The sequence below is a fragment of the Typha angustifolia genome, chromosome 2 (assembly GCF_048772165.1).
Source record: "Typha angustifolia cultivar Huaian chromosome 2, ASM4877216v1, whole genome shotgun sequence".
Taxonomy (NCBI): Eukaryota; Viridiplantae; Streptophyta; class Magnoliopsida; order Poales; family Typhaceae; genus Typha; species Typha angustifolia.
In genome coordinates, this window is record NC_133240.1 from 5,162,349 (window position 1) to 5,187,930 (window position 25,582).

Consider the following 25,582-nt stretch of genomic DNA (forward strand, 5'->3'; position numbering starts at 1 on the left):
ATGATTAATCGGAGAAAATAAGAAAGACTGGTTTAGTTGATTTGTTAGGGTTTTAACTTAATTGTTGGTTTGTTAAGATTTATTGGGAGTTGTTTAACTTAGTTGGTGAGCCTCTATATATATACATGTAGAGAAAACCCTAATTAGAGTTGTATGAGGATGATGATCTTGTTATTAGAATTGGCTTTAGCCTTATCTCCTTTTCTCTTGACTCTAGGCATTGGCGCCCTCTCCTACCTCCCTTCTTCCTCTGCCCAAGTTTTTGGTCGACCTCTTCTAGCCTCTAACCACCTCTTTCGATAACAACTTCTCCTCGTTTATACCAAGAACTAAACCTAGCATTCATCTAGTCATTGGAGGGATCTAAGTTTCAGAACCGTTGTGGATCGGATTAGGTCGATTTGTAACATAATCAGCCGTAAATTTATTGGCTTCTTTCAAATAAGGACTCTTAAAGTTAATACAATGACTAAATTACCCTTATTTTTTAAATTTTACAAAGGGTAAGAATATAAAAACGGGCGGATTTTGAATTCAGATCCTCTTATACATTTTAAAACTCTTATTATTTTTTGTATCGATATTTAATCTTTTAGAGAGAGATTGGTATTGATATGCAGAGTTAACTAAGTATTAAAATTTAAATAATTTAGCCATAAAAAATAAAATCTTATTATTTTAGTTCTCATTTTTTTTTACTTAAGAATATTTTTGTCTTATATTTACTAATAATATGCCCAAAACAATACTTTCTAAATACACCAAAAAGAGGACGGTATTCAAAATTATTCCACTGTACTATTTTATTATTAGTATTAGTATTATTAGTATTATTATTACGGAAGTTGGCAAGTTGTGGAGGTCCACGCAACACCACCAAATGAATGCTTCCGTGCTCGTGCCTTCTGACCCGGATCACGTGGTAGATCACGAGCCCTAATTAATGCGGTCGTGGTCGACCAAAACCACGCACGGATTGCTGTAAATTAGTTCGGTCGTGACGAGAGCGTGGGTCTTTTTTTTTTTTTATTTTTTAAATATGTCGTAACTAAGAGGGTTCTTTTTCTGCGTGCTCCACGTGGCGAGGAGTTTAGGAGCCACGCTGTCGGTAGTTGTCACCGAACCTCGCCTCATCGGCCAGTCTTGGGAGGCTCGAGACGAGAAGAAAAGGACCAAATGACTAACGACTACTAGTGCTGCAGCTCAGCAGCTGTTCCCAGAGTTTAGTTTATCCTAGCAGATATTGATGAAAACAGATAATATTTTAATATTTTGAATTATAAATTAAACTCTGTAAAATACTTTTCGACCAAAGTTATCTTTTATTTTAGTCATTAATATATACATAATTAATTTATTAAAGGGTAGAGGATTTTAAGATAACAAAAGTAAAACACAGAAGCCAAATGATAAATACTTATCTTATAGGGTATTTTATCCAAAGTGGATTGGTGTCTAGTCACCTGGCTGGCGGCAGGACAACAATCCGGATCCGGTTCAGACCCGGTGTGACCGAACCGGATCTAAATCGACCGAAGTACTCTTGAACCGGAAGCAAAGCCAGAGGGGTAAAGCTCAGGTAAGCTAGCGGTGATGTGTCATCCACCTGTACGACTCGTGGGACCTGACATGAGCTGTCGGCTCACTGGTTGGCAGTCGTGGGTCCTACATCCATATGACTGTCGGATTCGCGGGTTTGGACCTTTAAATATGAACCCGAAGGGCTGCTGTGTGGCTCATCGGTGTCGCCCCTTCCAAAAGCGAGAAAGAGAATATCCGTCATTGGGCTCTTCACCTCTTCGTAGAGGCAACGACGGCTTGTCTTGCTAGTTGGCTCTAGTTGGTCTCGTCCTCTTGTGAGTATATATACTAATTAGAGGAGAGGGAAGAGAGGCAAAGGCGAGAGTTTTAGAGAGAGAGAGACAGACAGACAGACAGAGAGGTAGGTGGAGAGCAGCAGAGGAGCTTACGTTTCTCTTTTGCTAATAGAGGAAGATGGAGTGGCCTACTTACTTGAACGAGTATGAGAAGCTTATTATCCGAATGGATACTCCTAGGTGAGTGTTCTATTTTCCCCTTAGATTCTACTCTACTGCTCAGCTTCAATTTTTGAGCTACTTGTTAACAAAATGCTTTAAATTTGCTTTGCAGGGTTGTAATCGACAATGCCGTTTGCCCCACTGCAACTCTCGTTCAGGTAATTGATTCGTGCTATCTTTAACAACTGAGAATGTGAACCTTATCCTCTACTCCATTAATGGGGGATTAAGAGAGAGTCTTCTTCCTGCTCAGGTGGATAGTGTTCGGAAGCATGGAGTCCTATTGGAAGCAATCCAAGTCCTCACCGACCTCAACCTCTCCATCAAGAAAGGCTACATCTCCTCCGACGGCCGGTGGTTCATGGACGTCTTCCACGTCACTGACCAGTTCGGTGCCAAGCTCACCGACGAGAGTGTCATTTCCTACATTGAGCAGGTATCAATCGCCAATATCTCGACTCCGTCGTCTTAAAAATCCGATTTTTAGAGGGCCCATTTGCTCAATTTTGTCTTAAAATGTTCCAGTCGTTGGGCACATGGAACGGCCCGACGAAATCCACCGCCTTTGAGGGCTTGACGGCGCTGGAGCTCACCGGGACCGACCGGCCAGGTCTCCTCTCAGAGGTTTTCGCCGTGCTCGCCGACCTCCAGTGCAGCGTCTCGGAGGCGAAGGTCTGGAGCCACAACGGCCGGACGGCGTGTCTCGTCTTTGTCAAGGACAAGTACTCGGGATTCCCCATCGAAGACGCCCAAAAGATCCACCGCATCGAGTCCCGCCTCCGCCACCTCCTGAAAGGCGAGCACGACAACTTCCATGGCACCATCACCGCCGTCTCCTCGATGTCTGTCGCCCACGTCGACCGCCGCCTCCACCAGATAATGTTTGCCGACCGGGACTACGAGCCCACCTCTTCTACCCCCATCCCGGAGTCCAAACCGTTGGTCTCCGTCCAGAATTGGATCGAACGAGGCTACTCCGTCGTCACCGTGCAATGCCAAGACCGGCCCAAATTACTGTTCGACATCGTCTGCACGCTCACCGACATGGGGTACGTCGTCTTCCACGGCACAATCGATACAAATCTCGATCAGGCTCACCAGGTTTGTTCCTTTTAGCATTCAAAATGATTAAATCTCGTGTTAGATCTCCTTTGGACTTCAACTCACTCCTTTGTGCGATCTTGCAGGAATTCTACATCAGACACACAGATGGGAGTCCCATTAGCTCTGAAGCAGAGAGGCAAAGAGTTATCCAATGCTTGCAAGCAGCCATCGAGCGTAGAGCATCAGAGGTAATTAACCATCAAAATTCTACCCTTTTTCCTTCAAAAAGGTGTCATTTTTCTACCTCATCTGCAGATCTTTAGCTTATGTTATGTTAATCTTTGATTCAGGGATTGAGATTAGAACTATGTACTCTAGACCGGCCGGGGCTTCTCTCGGAAGTAACTCGAATATTCCGAGAAAATGGACTACTAGTAATGCGGGCGGAGGTGTCGACGAAGGGGGAGATGGCCGCGAATGTGTTCTATGTTACCGACGCAGCTGGCCAACCTGCAAATCTAAAGGTGATCGACGACATACAGAAAAAGGTCGGCGTCGGTTGCCTCAGTGTCAAGGAAGAGCAGCGGCCACAGTTTTACCGGAAGGCCTCAGGGGACCGGGAGGAGGCCAATGGTGGTGTTGCCATTGGGTTGCTCCACCTTGGAAGCTTTGTGAGAAGGAATTTGTATAATTTGGGATTAATCAGATCATGTTCTTAGGATCTACAAAACAATGGAGGGATAATTCTTTGCTTCATATTGGAGTTGTACATAATGAAGGAGGAGGAGATGAGTAAAAAGATGGATACCTAATGGTTGTTAAATTGGGTAGGGATAGAAAGATCAAAGGTTACAGAATTAAAAGATGCACATAGAATCGAAAGGAGGATGAAAAGAAAATTGAAGTGGTTTCAAGTATGAACATCTCCTCCTATGTGAAGATCTGGTCTCTTAATGATTGCTGTTTCCTCTTGTTTCATTGTCTTTGGTTACATACACTGTACATAAAGGACTCGATGCTTAATGCCAATGTTTGCTTACATGAGAAAATGAGATCAGCCATCCTACTTTTGAGGTACTACTCCTTTGTCTCTCTTATTATTTTTCATTCTCATGTTTATGGGTGTCAACTTGAGCAATTGCCCAGGACTTATCTTTGAACAAGTCATAGAAAGATACCAAGGTATATTAACTTGGAAGAGAACATGTTGGCCTTAAAGGGCAGGTATAAACTGGTATCGAATTCCTGCACGCCTATATGATATTTCAAACATTAAACCTCCACTTATTTAAATTAAATCTATATTTTAGGCTCATTAAAATGTCTCAAAACTCAAAAGTAAAGATGATTAGAATATAAAAAATAAAAATGACCGATCTTAAGATAAAAAGTTGATGAGTTAACATCCACTACTCATAGATCTACATAAGCTGATACTATATAATTGTTTCACATAGGAAAATGGAGAGTAATTGTGCGACAACAATCTTATTCAAACAATTATAAAATTTGATCCAATAATATTAAAAAAAATTAATAAATAACTCAATTACAGAATACAAGATATTATATAAGTCAAGTTCAATGTCATCACCTATTAATTCCTTCGAGAATAATGGATGCTAGTCTTTCAAGATACAACTACTATCCTGCATGGGTAAGGATGCAACAAATCCGAGTGCATTGTCCATGCAAAACAGTACCAATACTCTTTTTTTATGAATGCAATTTACTCGAGAATGTATGAATTATTTTTTATTTCTTTTTCTCCAATCTTCTCCTATCTTATTTATAATAAGTAAACAATCACACTAAAATGGTGTAAAAGTCGGTTGAAAAAACGGTCACCCGAAAGGAAGCATCCTTTTTTGTCAATAGAAGTATCTCCACATAACAGCTAAAGTGAAAGGATTCTACTCAAGTTATCAGAAACATCTTTTTGGAACTTAAAAACAATTTAATTGCTGACTCAAAAAAAATGCTCTCCATCTCACTAGAGGCTATTCTGAATCGAAATTTTAGAACTTGATCGCTATGAACCGGGTGTCACACACATATGTGAGTTAAGTTAGGCAAAAATATCTTTATCTTAAAACATGAGTACTTTTGGGCAGCAAATTCGTGTGCTTTATCAAACTAAAATAGTACATTACTCTTTCTTAATAAATACAGTAGACTTAAAAATGTACAATAAGTGAACAAAGCAAAATCAGTTGGAAAAACTTGCAGTCGAAAGGAAGCATTCTTCCTGCAACAGAAGCATCTCGAAATGAGTGCTCAAGCAAATGGATTCCGCTCAAGTGAACAAATACATCTACTCAGAAGTCAAAGTAAGTTTAATTGTTGACTCGAATAGATATGCATCTTTTCAATAGAAGCTAGGCCAAATCGAAATCCTATCTGATATATATATATATTTTAGGACTTGAGCACGTGCAAAGTAAACTGGGCGGCACGCTAGAGATCTAACTAAATTTTATTCTTATATATCCTACTAAGATTTTCTAAATAGTTAATGTGGTACTAAACCTACGGTTTTTTTTTTAATCTTTTATTGTCATGATAGTTATTTTAAATCTAATTCTTGCTAAGGGTATTGGGCTCGATTAAGGCTTAGGTTTTTTAGAAAATGGGCTCGATTAAGGTTTGAGCTCAGCTCGATTAAAGCTTGAGCTAGAGTAGGCTTGCATAAGCTTGGCTTATTTTTACTCCTAATTTCAGTGTTGTTGAAGATTATAGTCAACATTGCTGTCTTAGAAATATGTCTTATCACTAAATATTTGATGATTGTTTGCAATCTTGTTCACTATTCCTGCCATGGAATTATTTACTAATATATAGTAACGTTGTCTTATAAGACCATTATTGTCTTATAATTGCTTATTAAGGTAGCATTTCTATCTTATAAAGATGTATTGTAAAAGAAAAATAATAAATAAAATGGCATATTTTTCAATACAATTTTAATTTTTTTAGAGGTTAATATCTCAATACTGACGTTCATTGTGTATGTTAGTTGTCACGTCTCGGTCTTTGTATTATTATGTAACAATCGACTTCCTAACCCCACAATTACTAGGAGTCCAAATCCAAAGATGGAATTGGATTTCGACTCACGAGCAGAAAGTTAAAGTTACCGCGGATCTCCAAGGTTAAGAGATAACTCAAGATTAAACAGTTAGATGGTCAAGTGCTTTTGGGATTGAGATATATTTGGGATGAAGAGCAAATCTATCAAGATGAATTGTGGAAGGGGGAGGCCAAAGAGGCATAGTGGTGATCGACCTAAAATTATGGTAAGGTGGTGCAGATGACAATGATGGAAGTAGAGATAGTCCATAGGAAAGTGATAGAGAAGAAGTAGGGTCGTTCCTTAGGGTCAAAGATGCATGGCCAAATAAAGAGGAAGACAGCAACAAAGATCCTAAATGATAACTAGGGTTCCAAAGTTTCAAGATAGTCGAATAAGAAATAAGGAGACAATCTTGTAGATTAACTTCAATAATCCAAGATGAAAATCTAGGTGCACACTGTTGAGAGAAGAGAAATAGTATTCTTATTCATTACATCTGAAAGATAGAACAGAGATGAACTATATGTGATCTGTACATGAAGCTACTTCGGAATGGATCTAATCACACTAATCTTGGCTACAATATTGGATGACTTTCAATCAAAAAAAAAACTAAAGAGCTCAAGCCGACTCAATTATTTTGATAGCCCTAGCCTGTGGTGCTTAGATTATTCTTTCTTAAAGTATTTATAATAATTTAGGCATTTATCGTGACTATAATGTCAAAATGTTAACCAACGAGTCACGTGAGAAACTGGTAGCTTTCCACCACATGAGAGACACATGTATATTATAATAATAGGTGTTAAACTAAACAATAGTAATTTGATCATGATGACTATTGATCATCTTTGTATCTTCCCATGTCCCTACTAATTTTCGTCTAATTGGAATTCTTTTTTCTGTTTGAAATTCTGTCTAATATTAACTCGATTATATCTACCAGTTTTCTACCCAAAAACTAAATTCGATTCGATCACCTGACTCCTAATAATACATCTCCTGTTATTACAAAAATTAAAAGGTTATATTACAGTTTTCACAAGCTATTTATCCTCACAACTTATATAGCAAAAACTATATATATATATATATATATATGAAGCATAATTCCATTTAGATTCTCTGAACTATTAGTAGTTTTATCCATTGAACTAAGAAAAATATTTATATATATTTTATTGAACTAAAGAAAAAAAAAACTATATAGACTCCTAAATAAAAAGTATGTATTTTTATAAATTATACCCTACATTTTGTTATAAACCAAATTTGGATAGATCCAGATGTAAAAAAAAATTATGAAAATTTAGGTGGAGGTAGCTTTGTGAGTTAGGGTTCTAACAGCTCTAGTTTTACCTAAATTAGAGATTAGGATGAAAAGATAAAAATAAAATAGTTGAGATAGGTCAAAACGGTAATTTCTGACGTTGTGGTGGTCGTCGAAGGGTGGCGAATGATTGTATTATAGGGTGGCTGCTCAAGGTAGGAGGTGGCTAGGGTTTGGATGCTTGAAAGTGATCTACGGTTATAATCTACTCCTATGAAGATATAAACAATCCAACAGCTAACGTAAAAAAATAAGGACGAAAATAATAGCAGGTTAAACTTAGATTCATTCCATTCAATTCAATGATTATTATCGATGCATGTCCACTCCTACTTATAAGAGTAAAGTATCAAATCCACATGCAGATTATCTGATTTATTTGAAATTCAAACAATAATATAAAGCTAACTAACTAAATAAATCACCTTTCATTGTCTTTGTTAGATTAATACTTCTTTTTGCCATAGATAGAATTCAAATCTTGAGAAATCATGAATATAAAAGTTGTAGATTTTGAGGTTATCAACATTATCCAGCTAGTTTGATATTATTTTGATGTCCGTAAAATATTCTGCAAATATTTTCTCAAAACTGTGCAGAATTAAATTAGCTAATTCAATAAAATCCTATTGTGCTAAAGTTTTAACTAAACCAAATTAGTAAATAAAATAACTAGACTCAATCCATTGAGCCTAATCTCTTTTGATATGATTCGATCTGACCTAGTTCACATCATATTTTACCAATTTTATGATTCACATCCTGTCCCTAAGGATTTTGTAACTCGATCCCTCTTTTTTACTTACAATTCTTATTTAATACCTAACATTATTTTGACCAACTAATATTGACAAAATTACTAAAATACCCTCACTATTCTTTCTTATTTTTTATATCACTCCACTATCTTTCCCACCTACCTCTTTTATCGTCGCCATCGCTGTTGCAATCTCCTTTCCTCATATTCCACCCTGTCCCTCCTCTTTATCCTCCTCTTTTCTTTATCATCGTCATCTTCTTGTTCTTCTTCTTTAGTAAGAAAAAAAAAGAGAATAAAGAAGACATAAATAATTTAGGTATTTACACATTATTTTATATATTATAATTAAATATTAATTTTTTAGTATCCTCTAAGTTAACTCAGGGTATTAAATGAGAATTATAAGAAGAAGAAAAAAAAAGGTGTTGGATTGAGTTACAAAATCCTTAAAAAAGATAGGTACGAATCACAAAATAAGTAAAATATAGTATGTGATTTATAAAAAAATGACGACTAACTTCCCCTCTCCCACTCACTCTTTCTCAACTTCATAGTGTTCAAGACTCTTCACTGCAATCCACAGCTGTAGTTAGGTTGGAAAGCATCAAAACATATCTCAAAACTTTAAGGCTGCAAGATTTGGTGGGTCTCAAATTCCCTCACCAAATTTACTTTTCGCTCAGCATATACGGATTCATTCCAAAGGGTCCCTCAACTTGCTCTCTTTTCTGGCAGAAGAGGATAAGCAAAAGAGTGAACACAACCCCAGCTTTACTTCGGTTGTTTGCATAGTTTGCCAAAGGAACCCCAGAATCAGTCTCTCTTCTCTTACACTGCCAACCTAGGAATTACTGCCTCCTTGGGGACCAGAAATGAACCACTTTGTTCCTCATTTAAGGGAATTAATGCACCATTTTCGGATCGCGGTCTGCGTAAAGTTCATCCACAAAAGAAGGTTTAAGATTTTTCTTTTCCTTTTTTATCCTTTTCCTCTCCTTCATCGGTTGGAATGGAAAATGCCATGGCAGGTGGAAGAAGTAGCTCACAAGGACAAGTTAGTTAACAAAGCATTTGTCACATTTTAGATGCTAAAGGGAACTCCATGTCCTCTAATGATTAAAAAGACTTCAACCATAATAACTTAAAAGTTACTCTATATCTACTGTTGCTGTAACTCGACAAACGTCACTTTAATTTATGCAGATGTTTAAATTTGCAAAAGCTTATCCCAAATTTGAGAAACATCTATCCTGTACTTATGTTTTGAGAATTGATAGGATTAACATTAGGAATTGGAATGGATTATTGATTACAGGCAGGGAAAACTTCTCCACATTCCTCTTTCTCTTTGAAAAATTAAAATCATGTGGTTGCAGACATGGTTTTGTTTAATAAAACACAGATTAAGATAAAACTTAAAATTAAACACTAAATATATATTACCAAATGCACCGTTAGTTTATTAGGATTAAATTTGTGGTGCACCCGAAGATTCAGATTAGCAAGTTAGCACCCAACGTTATATTCAATCTTTAACTAGAGTCAGTTGAAACGTGTGGACGACCTTAAATACATCACGTAACAAGTACATGCTAACGTCGACCCTATCTATCTTAGGGCACGTGATTTCTAGTACTTCAATAATTTCATTAATCTATATATATATATATATATATATATATATATATTCACCTCATCCAACTTGGTACTCTCATAGATAATAGTTGATATTTAATTTATTTATTTTTTCCTACAGAAGGGTATATACCCATTTATTGAGTTCATTATGACCCATTTTTGAAAAGTTGACGAATCTCTAACTTGTATGTTAGAAATGATTAACCCTTTTGTTTAGCCTGTATTTTATTCACGTATGATTTATCCTAAATTTAAAGAATGAGTTAATCTTATATAAAGTTTCTAAGTAGACCTAGAACTATTGGAGCTAGAATGACAGCCCTAGCAAGATATAGGGATAAAAAATTATGACTACTATCCATCAAACCATTGTTGTGGGATTTCTTTTTATCCAACCCATTTGGCTAATAAGGGATAAGGTCAAAGTTTCCCACGTAATTTTATTGATCGTTCATGTATATATTCTTAGGGCTTAATTACTTTTAGATTAAATGGATTGGACAAAACTTTTAAGAGAAAAGATACATGTTTTAAGTTCTTTTGGGTTGATTAAGTCACTATATATACTTAATTTCTTCTCTAAAATTCATAAGAATTTTAATTCAACGACTCCTATGATTCTATTTCTATTTGATCCTAATCTTATATTTAATAAAATTCTCTCTAATAGACCCAATCTCTTTTGTCGTCCTTTTCTATCAGCAAGCCATCGCCTCCTTATCCTCTTCCTCCACCTTCAACCTCCTCCTTCTCTGACCTTCTCATCCTCCTCCGTTGACCTCCTCCTCTAGTCTCGTCCTCTATCGATAAGTTTTCCTCCTTGTCTTTCGACTTCCTTCTCCTCCTTCTTCTTTCACAAGTTATCGCCACCTCCTTCTTCGATCAAGCTCGGACTTGGGCTCATGCTCAACTCGAGTTAAGCTGAGCCACGCTTAAATATAAAACTAGACTCAAAATTAATTTTGACCCGAATTTGAGCTAGAGTTGACTCACTTAGGCTAAGCTCGTTTACACTTTAAGAAAAAAAAATATTTTTGAAAAATTTATTAAAAACACCCTAGGTTTCCCTAAAATGAATATTCCTAAACTGAATACTCCTAGTTGATTTTAAAATATAGTTTCCCTTTAACTTTTACCTTTTTTTTAAACAGAGAAAACTAGGGGTGAAAACGGATCGGATACGGTTCGGGTAGTGCTCAACCCATATCCGGATCCATATTTTTTATCCGGATACGGATATTTGACGAATAGCAAAAATTAAAACCATATCCTAAGAAAACGGATACGGATAATTTTCGGATACGGATCGGATAGTTTTCGGATACGGATCGGACAGTTTCGGATACGAATCGGATGGTGTTCGGATAAATTTTTGGATCTTAAACAAATACGTATCAAATTTTAAACAAATTAATATGAAAACAAATATGTATCAGAGAAATATGCATAATTTGTGCTTATATTAATCTATATGTAACTCTAGATTCTCCCAGCAATGATATTAACAATAGAAGATATTGCCCTTCATTGCATTGCTGGTGAGTGCTATTTGACTTCATTATGGTGCGAATTTAGGTAGTATTGTAGAGTACTGCAAGCATCCAGATATCCCTAAGATTTTTGGGCATCTTCTTCCTTTTATCATGGTCAATATACTCCCAATCCTGCCAAAGGTTAAAAATGTCTATGAATGCATTAATATACCTGACCAATGGAGTGGAGGGAGGGCCGACGGCGGTGGAGGAGGAGGACCCGTGGAGGAGAGTTGAGGTCGACGAGGGAGGGTCGGTGGAGGAGAGCCGAGTTTGATGAGGGAGGGCCGGAGGAGGGAGGTGGTGAAAATAGGTGAGGGGCGGTGTGGATTTTTGTCCTTAGATGGAGGCGGCGCCGCGGCTAGTAGTGAGGCTGTGAGGGCGATGGAGATTTGGGGGAGATGGTGAGTAGATGGAGGCAATGATGGCGGTGAGGGTGGTGGGCTAATTTTAGATAGAGGCGACGGGATCGAGGACCCGTGGAGTGAGGCCGGTGGAGGAGAGCCGAGGTCGACGAGGGAGGGCCGGTGGAGGAGAGCCGAGGTCGACAAGGATGGGCCGAAGGAGGGAGGCGGTGAAAATGGGTGAGCCGGTGAGGCCGTGAGGGCTAGCAGTGAGGGCGACGCCGCGGGTAGCAGTGAGGTCGATGGAGATTTGGGGGAGATGGTGAGTAGATGAGAGATAGAGGTAGGGTTTAGTAACTTTAGTTGGGTATTTATTAAGCGGGTAAATGGATATCCGTTATCCGAATCCGTATCCGTATCCGGATCCGGATATTTTTGGAAATAGCTATCTGTATCTGTATCCGAATCCGGATCAGATAGGATTTTCCTATCCGTATCCGATCCGATCCGGATCAGATAGCGGGTCGGGTCGGACTTAATCCGACCCGTTTTCACCCCTAGAGAAAACCCATGGCCAACTTTTACCTTAATCTTAAAAAAGCTTACTCAAAGATATATAAGTTATTTTATATCTAGCAATAGTAACTGTTTGTTAAGAAAACTAATAAAGGCAATATACATGCGTGAATGATAATTAAATCACTATATATACTTTATGTAAACCACCCAATATATTCAGATCACATGGATCGTTAGGTATTATTAAGGCACCCTTTTTATCCTTTATCCCTTATCCTTTCTCCTTTATCCCTTATCGTTTCTCCTTTTATCCCTTATCCTTTCTCCTTTATCAGCTATCAATTATTTTTAATCCAGCAATAAAACGTGACATTGATGCAATGCTGTAGCATCCAATAAACCAATATCAATGATTCCAGATTTAAGCATTGATAGAGGTTTGATGGACCCTCTACTACACATGCACTTTTGTATATGCTGGGATGCGTTGCATGACGCCATGAACGATCTCCTTCTTCCACCTCCCATTAGTTCTTTTTTCTTCACTGTCCATGACGACGTAGTAAGCATCTACTGAAGCTTCCTTTCGTTACTATAATCTGTAAAAGATCCACCTTGGATATTCAGCTCCACTATGGCTATAAGCTGTTCGAAATCTCGACTCAAAATAACTATATATATATATATATATATATATATAGACATATTATACACACACTTATATTTACAGTTAATAAGTACTATAATTGTAAACTCATTTTTAAGCCGAGTTCGAGTCAGCCTGATTATTTTGATAGCCCTAGACTCAATTACACTCATCAGCATCGCAACCTTATTAGTTCATCTGATGTTTAAATATATTTTACCTCAAAAAAAAATTTCATAACTATGTCTTTCTATATTTTTGACTAAAATAGAAATACAAGCATTGATAGCAGAAATGACGCAATAACTTAATTGATATTATTACTTTGAAATAAATATGTAGTCAAAAAGAATACTGAGGGAGAGGTTAAATCAGTCAATTATATTTAAAATTAAAAATGCACAAACAAGGATAACTTTGGATGAAAACTAATTTTGATTCAAACTATATTAACCTTTCATTTAAACATTTGAATCAACAAATAATGGATTGGAGTACAAACGCTCCATTAGAGTGATGGCCCACCTCATCAAGCCATCAACTACTCCTAAGTCCTAAACAGCCTTCCTTTTGTCCACCCTCACCCTCATTTTGAATTCTGGCGCCAGAGAATATCTCCCAAGTTTATGTTTCTTGTTCCTCGTGGGCCCTTGGGTTTAAATTTGGCGCCAAGTTTCGTATAAAAGCGCGGGAAAGGTTTGGCGGGGAATTTGAAGAGGACCACTGACTTTGGGTGATTGAGATGGATGGAGGGAGGGCTTTTACTTTGACCTCTCGTTGCTTTCTCGAATATGTATGTATGACTGGGCCAAGCAAATCTACCAACAAGATTCTTGCCCCTAGCTATTTACATGAAAAGTATTCGAGAATATAATTTGAGCCGGTAAAAGCTCACCAATGCATCTATCGCACATATTTGTACTCACGATAGTGATAGCAGTCATTCTATTTATACGAGCCCTATTGTATTCTGTTTAGGGAGCGAATATGATACACAATGCATCCGAAAGGACTCAAATGAGTTGGTCCACAGTAAACCTGCACCTGATATCACTATTCATGCAAGATCCCCTAAATTTATTATGATATTAATAAAATCAATCTATTATACATTTGTAAGCTACGAAGGTTACAACCTCCTAATAGAGTATCGGCACAAACATTCAATAAATATGTATTTACATTTTCAATTTTAAAGGTATATATATTAACTAATTAGATAGAAAACTCAAAAATTTTAGATACAATTATAAGGATGTGCATACCAATTCAATGGCACAATGCTAGAGCTTACATCAATCAAGATTCAGAGATGATTTACTGATCATAACCAATAGTGAAACCAGCCAATAACATATGCATACCTTGTAACCTAGCTTTTTTTTTTAAATATATATATATATATATATAATATATATATATATATATATATATTGCAAATTTATCACTTATGTAGTAATATCTTTCACACTTGGTATGCAATTATTTTCTTATTCATTTTTCATATCAAACTGAAATGTAAAAGCTATATATTTAAGCAAGGTTAAATAGGTTGTAGGTTAAATCTGGTCTACTCTTTTCTATTGCAATTGCTTTTGTTAGAATCGCTTAAGAAGAGACTTAAGATTTTTTTATTTTCCTCATAATTTTGCTCTCTGCTACTCTCTCACCAGAATTAGTACTAGCATTAAATATGTCACCCTTTGGCATAAAAATAGCCAAAGCCTTATTCCACTAAGGGTCTTGTTGGAATTGTCGGAGGAAATTAAAAACATAGATTAATGAAATCAAATGGCTGGGCACTTGCAATGATCAGGCAAAGATAAATCTATCTCTTGAATAAGTTTATCGTCTACTTATTACTATTAAAAATTACGAAGGTAATTTATTCTCGAGATATAAGACAGTCACAAATTAAGATGCAACTTGCAAAATTAAACCTTGATCTGAACAAGAATTAATTGTAACAAAGCAAGCACTTAAGTCTACGGAATTGTCCAAAACAATAACACCATCTTCTGTCTATAGAAAATGAAAGAACACCAACTAAAATGTGCTAGTAGTTAGATAACTAAAAAATAGTTATGGTAGTTAAATAACTAACAAATAGTTATAATTACGAAAAGGTGTCTAATCTAAATATTTATTCACAAAATTATTTATTTTAAAATAACACTAGAGAAATATTAATATTTCTAACGGTTCTTAACTCTTAATTGCAAAAATATTTGAAGCTTTTTAGGTAAACTTGGCTACTAATTTAAATTTCTACGCATATAGAAAATATATAGTTAGTACAAGATAGTATATGACAAAAATAAATAATAATATCAATATAGAATTACTATTTGTCAAACAAATTTTACGTTTGCATAGTATAAAAAAGTTTACCAACATATATGTAAAATTTAGATTTTCTAGCAAAAGATATCATAAGAACTATTTACCTCATTAGTTGCTTAATTACTCAATTTGTTTTTGTGGTAGTAGAAAGTTCCAAGCACAAATTAAGAATATCATTAAGAACATTGACCTTGAGTTATGTACATCCTGTGTACTTGAACATTAGAGAGTATATGAATGTTACAAACAATGCATATATTGTCTTCCTTGACAGTGACTTAACATGCAACGTGACAGCAAAAAGTTGAAATAACTCATGCATTAAAATTTAAAAATCCAGAAGAAATGCAACGATATATACAGCAAACTTGTCTTTTAATTATCTACTCAATTGCTCTACCATCTGAAAGTAGTAGCTAGCAGAAACAGTGAGCATGCAGAAAGAACTAAATACATTCAGTGCGTCCAGGACAAATGATGGATTAACCAAGCTGTTAGATGCCATAGTTTCCATTCATCTACATCTAATTCGGAAATGAAAAATATAACTTCTCAAACCCTAATATTGTTGTAGTGCAACTCGAAAGTTATCCAATAGATGCAAGTGCGTTCGAATGGCTGGATCCATAGACTTAGAGATGCAAGTGCGTTCGAATGACTGGATCCGTAGACTTAGAGATTCATTCATACTCAAAACTGATACAAACTAATCTAAAGGTGGATCAATCTATTCCATAAAAATGATAAAAGAAACCTTGATGGCTTCCAACAAGACAATCCATCTGAACCATTCTAGAATGATAATTCTCCAGCCGGAGAGAAATATCCAACAACCTTGTCTAAGACCTAACACATACGGGGTGGTGCCCACGCACTTGAGTTGTTCAAACTCTTTGAATGGGGCCATTGAATGTTATACCAACTTAATTAATTTTCTATTAAAATCTCATAAAATTTTGCTCCAGACTTGAATAAATCACACAATTTAATTTTATTCACGAAACCGCCGGTTACAAACTATTACATTAACGGTAAACTCAACACACAGTACGTGAAAGTGTACGAGTTCACGAGGATTACAGCACTAATTCTCGGTTAACATTTCATTCTGGGCAGGTAAGACCGACAACTCTCTTATGACACAATGATTAATAACCAATCTTATACTTAAACCCGACATATAATAATGTTCATTAAATAAAAAAGCATGGGAAATATAATAAAGTATTTCCCTTCATTTGAAAGCTCCCTCTTGGTTTAAATACATTATCATTTGGAGTGGTCGACAACACCTCCGTACCGTTGCTGGAAGCACGTCGGAGCTGCCCCACTACGCGTCTCGTATTAATTCTTCCCAAGACCGAGACCAGAGCTGTCTCCCTCGTGCCACCAGATTCCACCATTAACTTTTACTTACACTTCAAAAAGAAAACAAAAAAGAGTGAGAAAGAGAAGAAGAAGAAGAAGAAGAAGAAGACCCCCTTCTCTCTCTCTCTCTCTCTCTCTCTCTCTCTCTCTCTCTCTCTCTCTCTCTCTCTCTCTCTCTATATATATATATATATATATCTTTCTCTCTCCAATCCATCTACTCTTCGCGCACTTTCCCTTCTTTGATGTAAAAAAGCGGCTACACGAACTAACACGACCATGATTCGGCGGGAAACAGCAGACCTGCAACGCGCCCGATTTTGCGGGAGATCGCTCCCCACTATCTCTATCTAATCTTCTAACGACGTATTTATTACTTCGTTCATGCTACTTGAAGTGGGTAATTTAATGTAAGTCCAAAGCAGCGACATAAACTTTTCGAATGGATTGTATATTTAGATCACGTCAAAGCTTCTTGCAAGATAAAGTAATTAAAGAAGAGAGATAAAAATGCACGCACTTGTGTTGTCTTATGCAAGTTAATTAATCAAGTAGAAGGTGAAGTTAATCCCAAGCTTAAACTCATCTGCTAACTGGTTTTTTTGCATTAAATACTTTTGCGCACAAAGATCACTATTGGCTCGTCTGGTATATATATATATATATATGAGAAAAGTTGTGTTAAATTAATTTTGATTAGATGGTATGTCATTGTAATCACATGCCAAATTTATTCATATGGGCCTATTTAGGTATCTAAAGATGCTGGATATTAAGAAGCAAAATGATCTCCAAATAAAATAATTAAACAAAAAATGTCTTTTAAGCCAGATGCTGCACTAATTATAGATGTCAGCATCTCTAGATAAGAAAATAAAAATCAAACTTTTTCTGCTAGAATTTGAATTTTTCCAAACATTGCCTCTATTAGCTTATCACTGATTGTGTATATATATACATATGTGTGTGCTTGTTCTTTTAGTTAATAATTAAATATCATATCATACATTACAATATCTGGTTGTGCTTCTCATTCATATTTTCCACAGAAAATGTAAGAGATAATATTTGTCAAAGAGAGCATAGCAATATAAAACACTGGAAACCTGGAAACCTGCTCACAGAAAATAAAATCCCCTACTAAGGAAACATAATAAAATAAAATCAATAGATCGAGTTCACTATATAATTGTTTGTAGAGAATTCATCATAAAGTCCATTCTCTCAAAGAAAAAACAAATGCAAGCAATGAGAAAGTCCAACAATTTAATTGTTTGATTTGTATATGGCTTTCATCACATTCAACACCCTAAACAATTTATGGTGTCAAGTAGTGGAAGAGATCACAGTGCACTAACAAAAGTGCGCAAAAATAAAAATTCAGATAGGCAGCAAAAGTCAACAAGCCATAGCTCCAACTCACTTTCTCCTCCTAAACCTAAGGTCAAATTATTAACTAATAAGCTGAGGCAAACCTGAGCTACTTAAACTAAAAACAGCTCACTATTAGCTTCGCATATCCCTTCAATTTATAACAAAAGTCAAATAATATTTAAGCTTTAAAAAAATAAATTAGAGTCTTCTTATACACAGCTCCATTTGTATTTCTATTTTCATTTTATTTTATTTTATTTTGTTAATCGAGGGGGAGAGGTGCGGCGCACGACGATGGCCATTTAAAGCTCTTTTCCGACCATCTCTGTATCAAGATCATGGTGGAAAACTTATCAACTCATCATACACGGATTAATTTACTAATGTATATTATTATGTTGTTGGTGCTAAAAGTAGAAAAAATAATAGTTCTTTTTAGGTAATGCTAGTGGTTAGTTAAAGGTGATATAATAATAGGGTTAATTTTTGCAATAACCACCTCATTTTTGACATATTTACTTTGAATTTCAAATAATTTTTACAAACTTTTTTTTATCGAAATAAACTACCTTCAAACTAAATACGATAAAAAAATTCTATTTCATTATAATTAGTTGTCAGATTAATATTTTACTTTGAAGTAAGTACGCAAATAAGTTCAGCTTTTATATCGATAAGTTAACAAAATAAAATTTAATAATAAGTTTGAAAGATTGTATATTTCGATATAAAAATAGAAAAAAGAAAATAAAGAGTAATACAGTGCTTGCTAACAAATGCTTTTTATATTGAGTTACCATTATTATGAATATTATAATTAGTATTTGTGAAGGTTGGTTGGCAACTACTTATATTAATCGTGCAAGCGATCAAGGGAGAGGGGAGAGGGGAGAGGGGAGAGTCGTGGAGGTAGACGCACACATCACCAACACCAAATGAATGCTTCCCATCCTCGTGCCTTCTGACCCCAAATCACGTGGCGGATTCACGAGGCATAATCAATGCGGTCGTGATCGACCGAAACCTCGCACGGATTGCTGTGCGTATTAATAAGTTGGGGGTCGTGACGAGAGCGTGGAGGGAAGGAGGGGTTGGTTTTTATGATAAATATTTTGCACGCCGCTTAGCTAAATGATTGTCTAGTATTTAGCTCCTAATTAATATTAATTTTATCTCCCTGTGAAGTTTTATATTTAGATCCAAAGGACGACGGAATATTCCGTAAGTTGGAGTTGGTTTTTTATTTCGGGGATTTTTACAAATTACACACTATAATTTATCTATTTTGTGATTCATATACACCGTATCAGAATTTTCTAACTCGATCTTTTATTTTCTCGTAATTTTTATTTAACATCTTCGGTTAACTTAATATACTAAAAAATAAATATTTTGTTATAATATACAAAATAATTTATAAATACCTAAATTACTCATCTTCTTTATCCTATTTTTCTCTTCTCAAAAGAGAAATGAAGAGTGACAGCGACAGCGACAGCGAGGAAAACAGTGGAGGAGATAGGTGGAGAAGATAGTGGAGGGATATAGAAAATAAAAGGAAATGGTGAGAGTAGTTAGTCAAAATAATGTCAGGATATTAAATAAGAATTATAGGAAAAAAAAAGAGCAGTCGAGTTATAAAATCTTTAAAAACAGAGTGCGAATCACAAAGTAAATAAAATATAAGATGTGATTTGTAAAATCTCTCTTTTCTTTTATTTTGCCTGTGAAGTTTGCTATAAAGGAGCTGTATCTATTTGGAAAATCGAATATAAAGCTAATTAATCACCATTAAAATCAAATTTAAATTCAAAAGGACCATTTTTATCTTTGTATAAATTGTTTATAATAGTTCAAAAACTACACAATGTACAAGAAAAATAGATATTCTCCTTTGCATTCTAATTTCAAGAAAGAATACAATTTTAGTTGTCTACATTGTTTATTAATTTTAAATAAGAAAATGTTAGATTTAACTCAACAGCCCTTGACAATTAAATTGTATTTATTTTCAAAAAAATAAAATAAAAGTACCTAAATTATTCGTGGATGAAATTGACTAGCTAAGAAGATATAATACTATTATAGATATGACTTAGCTTAACTAGGAGTTTTATGATTATTATGCATGTATTGTAAATTTAACTCATCTGTGTGATAACTACACATTAAGTGTGTCAATAGTAGGGTATGTTTGGGATAATAAAAGTAAAACACAGTAGTCACATGATAAATACACAGTATAGTAGAGCGTTAATGATGATTAAAGAAAAAATATATGGTGTTTTTTTTTGTAACACAAATTAGAGGGGGTTAATTTGGTATTTGGTCTCTTATCACTTCCGTTTGGATCTTACGATGAGATCAAAACTAATGCCAACCTAGCCGACCCGGACCTACCGCGCTATTAGGTCGAAGACAGACAAACACACCGGATCCGGTTCGGACCCGGTCTAACCGAACCGGATCTGAATTCGGACCCAACTTTACACCTGCACCTCCCGGCAGGCCGGCACTCTCTTGAACCGGAAGCAAAGCCAAGAGGGTAAAGCTCAGGTAAGCTACCGGTGACGTGTCATCCACCTGTACGTCCTGTGGGCCAGGACGTGAGCTGTCGGCTCATTGGTTGGCAGACGCAGGTCCCACCTCCCATGTGATTGTCGGGCTCGCGGGTTGGACCTTTAAATATGAACCCGAGGGGTTGCTGTGTGGCTCATCAGCGTCCTGCCCTTTTAAAAGCGTAGAGAGCGAGCGAGCTGTAGAGAGAGAGAGAGAGAGAGAGAGAGAGAGAGAGAGAGAGAGGAGAGAGAGAGAGAGAAGAGAGGAGAGAGAGTATCTACCATTGGGCTTTTCACCTCTTAGTAGTGGCGGCGAAGGCTTTTGTTAGTATTCTGCTCTTGTTAGTGTCGTCCTCTTGTGGGTATTTATTTTGATTAGAGGAGAGGGAAGAGAGGCAAAGGCAAGAGAGTTTTAGAGAGAGTTTTAGAGAGAGAGAGAGGTGTAGGTGAAGGAGAGTAACAGAGGAGCTTAGATTTCTCTTTCTGCAGTAGAGAAGATGGAGTGGCCTACTTACTTGAACGAGTACGAGAAGCTTATTATCCGAATGGATACTCCTAGGTGAGTGTTCTATTTTCTCCTTAGATTCTACTCTACTCCTCTGTTTCAATTTATAAGCTACTTGCTAACAAAATGCTGTACATTGCTTTGCAGGGTTGTAATTGACAATGCCGTTTGCCCCACTGCAACTCTAGTTCAGGTAATTGATTCAAGCCATGTTTAACAACTGAGATGTGAATCTTATCGTCTACTTTGTTAATGGAGGACTAAGAGAGAGGGGTCTTCTTTTTGTTCACAGGTTGACAGTGCTCGGAAACATGGAGTCCTCTTGGAAGCAGTCCAAGTCCTTACCGACCTCAACCTCACCATAAAGAAAGGCTACATCTCCTCCGACGGCCGGTGGTTCATGGACGTCTTCCACGTCACCGACCAGTTCGGCGCCAAGCTCACCGATGAGAGCGTCATTTCCTACATTGAGCAGGTACCAGTCGCCAAAGCTCGACTCCGTCGTCTTAAAAATCCGATTTTTAGAGGGCCCATTTGCTCAATATTTGTCTTAAAATGTTCCAGTCGTTGGGCACATGGAACGGCCCAGCGAAATCCACGGTCTTCGAGGGCTTGACGGCGCTGGAGCTCACCGGGACCGACCGACCCGGTCTCCTCTCAGAGGTGTTCGCCGTCCTCGCTGACCTCCGGTGCTGCGTCTCGGAGGCGAAGGTCTGGACCCACAACGGCCGGACGGCGTGCCTCGTCTTCGTCAAAGACGAGGACTCTGGATTTCCCATCGAAGACGCCCAAAAGATCCACCGCATCGAGTCCCGCCTCCGCCACCTCCTCAAAGGCGAACACGACAACTTCCATGGCGCCATCACCGCCGTCTCCTCGATGTCTGTCGCCCACGCCGACCGCCGCCTCCACCAGATAATGTTCGCCGACCGGGACTACGAGCCCGCCACTTCCACCTCCATCCCCGAGTCCAAGCCGTCTGTCTCCGTCCAGAATTGGATCGAACGAGGCTACTCCGTCGTCACCGTGCAATGCCAAGACCGGCCCAAACTGCTCTTTGACATTGTCTGCACGCTCACGGACATGGAATACGTCGTCTTCCACGGCACAATTGATACAAATCTCGATCAGGCTCACCAGGTTTGATCCTTTCTTATTCGAAATGAGTAAATCTCGTGTTAGATCTCCTTTGGACTTCAACTCACTCCTTTGTGCGATCTTGCAGGAATTCTACATCAGACACACTGATGGGAGTCCCATTAGCTCTGACGCAGAGAGGCAAAGAGTTATCCAATGCTTGCAAGCCGCCATCGAGCGTAGAGCATCAGAGGTAATTAACCATCAAATTCCCTCTCTTTTTTTCTTTCGAAAGGTCTCATTTGCTACTTCATTTGTAGATCTTTAGCTTATGTTATGTTCTTGTTTGATTCAGGGATTGAGATTAGAACTATGTACTCTAGACCGGCCGGGGCTTCTCTCGGAAGTAACTCGAATTTTCCGAGAGAATGGATTACTAGTAACGCGGGCGGAGGTGTCAACGAAGGGGGAGATGGCCACAAATGTGTTCTATGTCACAGATGCCGCCGGCCAGCCTGCAGATCTCAAGGTGATCGAAGAGATACAGCAAAAGGTCGGCGCTGGTTGCCTCTGTGTGAAGGAAGAGCAGCGGCCACAGTTTTACCGGAAGGCATCAGGGGACCGAGAGGAGGCCAACGGTGGTGTTGCCATTGGGCTATTCCACCTTGGAAGCTTTGTCAGGAGGAATTTGTATAATTTAGGATTGATCAGATCATGTTCTTAGGATCTACAAAACAATGAAGGACTAATTCCTTGCTTCAAATTGGTGCTGTACATAACGGAGGAGGAGAGAAGCAAAAGGAAGGATACCTAATGGTTGAAGAGGGGGGAGAAAGATCAAAGGTTACAGAATTGAAAGATATACATAGAAGGGAAGGATGAAGAGAAAAATTGAAGTGGTTCCAAGTATCAACGGCTGCTCCTATGTGAAGATATGATCTCTTTCTTGTTGCTGTTCTCTCTTCTTTGTCTTTGGGTACATACACTGTACATAAAGGAATTGATGCTTAATGCTAATGTTTGATTACATGAGGAAATGAGATCTCCTTCCCTTCTTTTGAGATAATCCTTTTTGTCTCTCTTGTTGTTCTTCATTCTTCTTGCAAGTTAGACTTGTTAAGTATCAACATGAGCAATTTTGCAGGACTTCTCCTCGAATTAGTTATAGAAAGAGACCAAGGTCTATAACTTAGAAAAGAACTTGGGTAGCAGAATGGCAATGTCATCAGAGTGTAACATCTCATGTAGTATTCTGCCATCAAATTTATGGTTATTGGCATTAAAAGGGCAGGGCAGGCATCCATTGCTAGAATATATAAAAGGCAAAATCCAGAACACTTCAGTTAAACCTACTTTTTAGATTTAACAAGATGTCTCATACTTAAAATTAACAAAAAATGTTAGAATATTAAAAAATAAAGACTATCATTATCTAACAGTTTAAGATGTTCTAGTAGTTGATAAAATAACATCCATTGCTACTGAGATCTGCTTAAGTTGAAACTGTATAATGGTTTCATGCACATTGGAAACCAGGAAGTAATGGTTGAATGAGCCATTTGGGGGAGCCTGTGATAAGTTGGTACATATCTCGGACAATTTTAAATAATTAGTAGGCGTCTGTATGTCCTCCAAAGGTTTATAATACCCATCTTCCAAGAGATTTCTAGGAAGCTTCTTATTTACGAAAAATATTCAATACTATCCTCTGGCATTGAATTACATACCGTACTTGCATTTATAAAGCTTTTCATCTTCCCCCAAGACAAATTCACGCCTGGATACAAAACTTCTCATGCATTTCCAATTAGTTACCTTCAAATAAACAAGGACACAAACTTTGCGTGCTCTCTTCAACCATCCTTGTACCTGAAATGCAACCCTCATTGGGTTTTAGTTTTCCAACACTTGGTAAGTTTCTTTGATCTTTCATTGTCATTGGGTTCATAAACTTCCCATAAGGAATTGATGCTTAGTACCAATGTCTTATTAAATGAGAAGATGCTATCCACCTCCCTTCTGTGGATTTCTTTCTTGTTGTCTTCCTTGTTAGTGCTCTTCTACTTCCAGTTAAACGTGTCGTCAGGAATCAAGTTGAGCAAATGGGAAAGTGTTCTGTTTGGTTAAGTTTAGAAAGTGACAGAGGCTTGCAACTTAGAACATAGCAACTTGCTGAGAGATAGTAATGTTATCAGAGTATATATATATATATTAGGTTTATTTTTCGAATTTATTGATTGAAAGAGTGAGTGGATTTCAAAACTTCTTAGAGTAATAGATTGAATCGCTTTGATGAAAACAAATCACTATTTTGTGCATAGTTATTATTAACTCACAAATTACTTTAAATTTTTTTAAGCTAATATATTTTGAGGAGCCCAAAAAATAGATTTGATTTAAATTAGTGGAGTTTTATATTTTAAGATAAAAATGAGTATGACGCTTTGATTATGATACTATATTAACTCATCAATTACTCTAAAAGCTTAAGCTATTAGAGATTATCACTTCTGGGCTAATATATTTTGATGAGTCTAATAAGTGGATTTAGTTTAAATGAGTAGAGTTTTATATTTTCAAGTAAAGCTGGATATGGTAGGATTTGAACTCATGACCTCTAGTTCTGCTGCTATTTGAGAACAGTAGTTTTTATATTTTATATTCTAATAGTTACAACATGATAACAATTGAGTATCACACGTAGGATTAAGATTCATATCACGAAATAAGGGAAAAAAAATTCAAAAGGGGTTTATATAAATATTTATGTCCTTACCTAGTAGTTTAACCTTTTAAATTGAATTGGGTTTCAAAATTTGTATCAAACCTTATTTTACTTTATCTAAAATTTATGTATCTCTCAACAAGTGATATTAAAGATAATGACACAGCAATCCTAAACTACTCTAAATCGGTTTGGTGCAAACAATTTGATGGCTCTCATGGATATGCAAGCTCTACGGATGAATCATAGTAATGCAGTAGTCAGTATGTTATCCAACGCTTCAGTGGAACCTTCATACTCAAAGTAGATCTATTAAAAGTCATTAATCGTATGGAGTGGAGCTTCTTCATATTTGATTGCATATTTGATTGCCTCGGAAACCTCTCCAGATGGTAAATAAAATTCAAATCAAACAACAAATGGGTAAAATCGTAATTTTCCAATGCAAAAACCAGCTAGGCAGTTTCTTTTTTTCTTCGTCTTCTTCTTCTTCTTCTTCTTCTTCTTCTTCTTCTTCCAACTCTCGTGCTCCCTAGAAATTCTTATATTATATTTTGGACTTACGATCACCAAGCAGCAGCAACCAGACAACAGTAAGCGCCAAAGAAGTTTCCCAACCAACACCGTAACTCCCGTCCACCGATCTTTCCTTCGTCCTCTTCCCAACGACGCCAGAAGAAAACGAACAAAAATATAAAAATAAAACT

General features: G+C 36.9%; 2 protein-coding genes across 2 annotated transcripts; both read left to right on the forward strand.

Moving 5' to 3' along the window:
* Positions 1 to 1,766: 1,766 nt before the first annotated feature.
* Positions 1,767 to 4,163, forward strand: LOC140772321 (ACT domain-containing protein ACR8-like). Its single transcript, XM_073114332.1, has 6 exons — positions 1,767 to 2,057; positions 2,152 to 2,197; positions 2,293 to 2,475; positions 2,565 to 3,140; positions 3,227 to 3,331; positions 3,434 to 4,163. The coding sequence occupies exons 1-6, from the start codon at positions 1,996 to 1,998 to the stop codon at positions 3,800 to 3,802; spliced, it is 1,341 nt and encodes a 446-aa protein (XP_072970433.1). The 5' UTR covers positions 1,767 to 1,995; the 3' UTR covers positions 3,803 to 4,163.
* Positions 4,164 to 20,831: 16,668 nt separating this feature from the next.
* On the forward strand, positions 20,832 to 23,222 carry LOC140771781 (ACT domain-containing protein ACR8-like). The gene is made up of 6 exons (XM_073113475.1): positions 20,832 to 21,127; positions 21,221 to 21,266; positions 21,366 to 21,548; positions 21,638 to 22,213; positions 22,299 to 22,403; positions 22,506 to 23,222. The coding sequence occupies exons 1-6, from the start codon at positions 21,066 to 21,068 to the stop codon at positions 22,872 to 22,874; spliced, it is 1,341 nt and encodes a 446-aa protein (XP_072969576.1). The 5' UTR covers positions 20,832 to 21,065; the 3' UTR covers positions 22,875 to 23,222.
* The last annotated feature ends 2,360 nt before the right edge of the window (positions 23,223 to 25,582 follow it).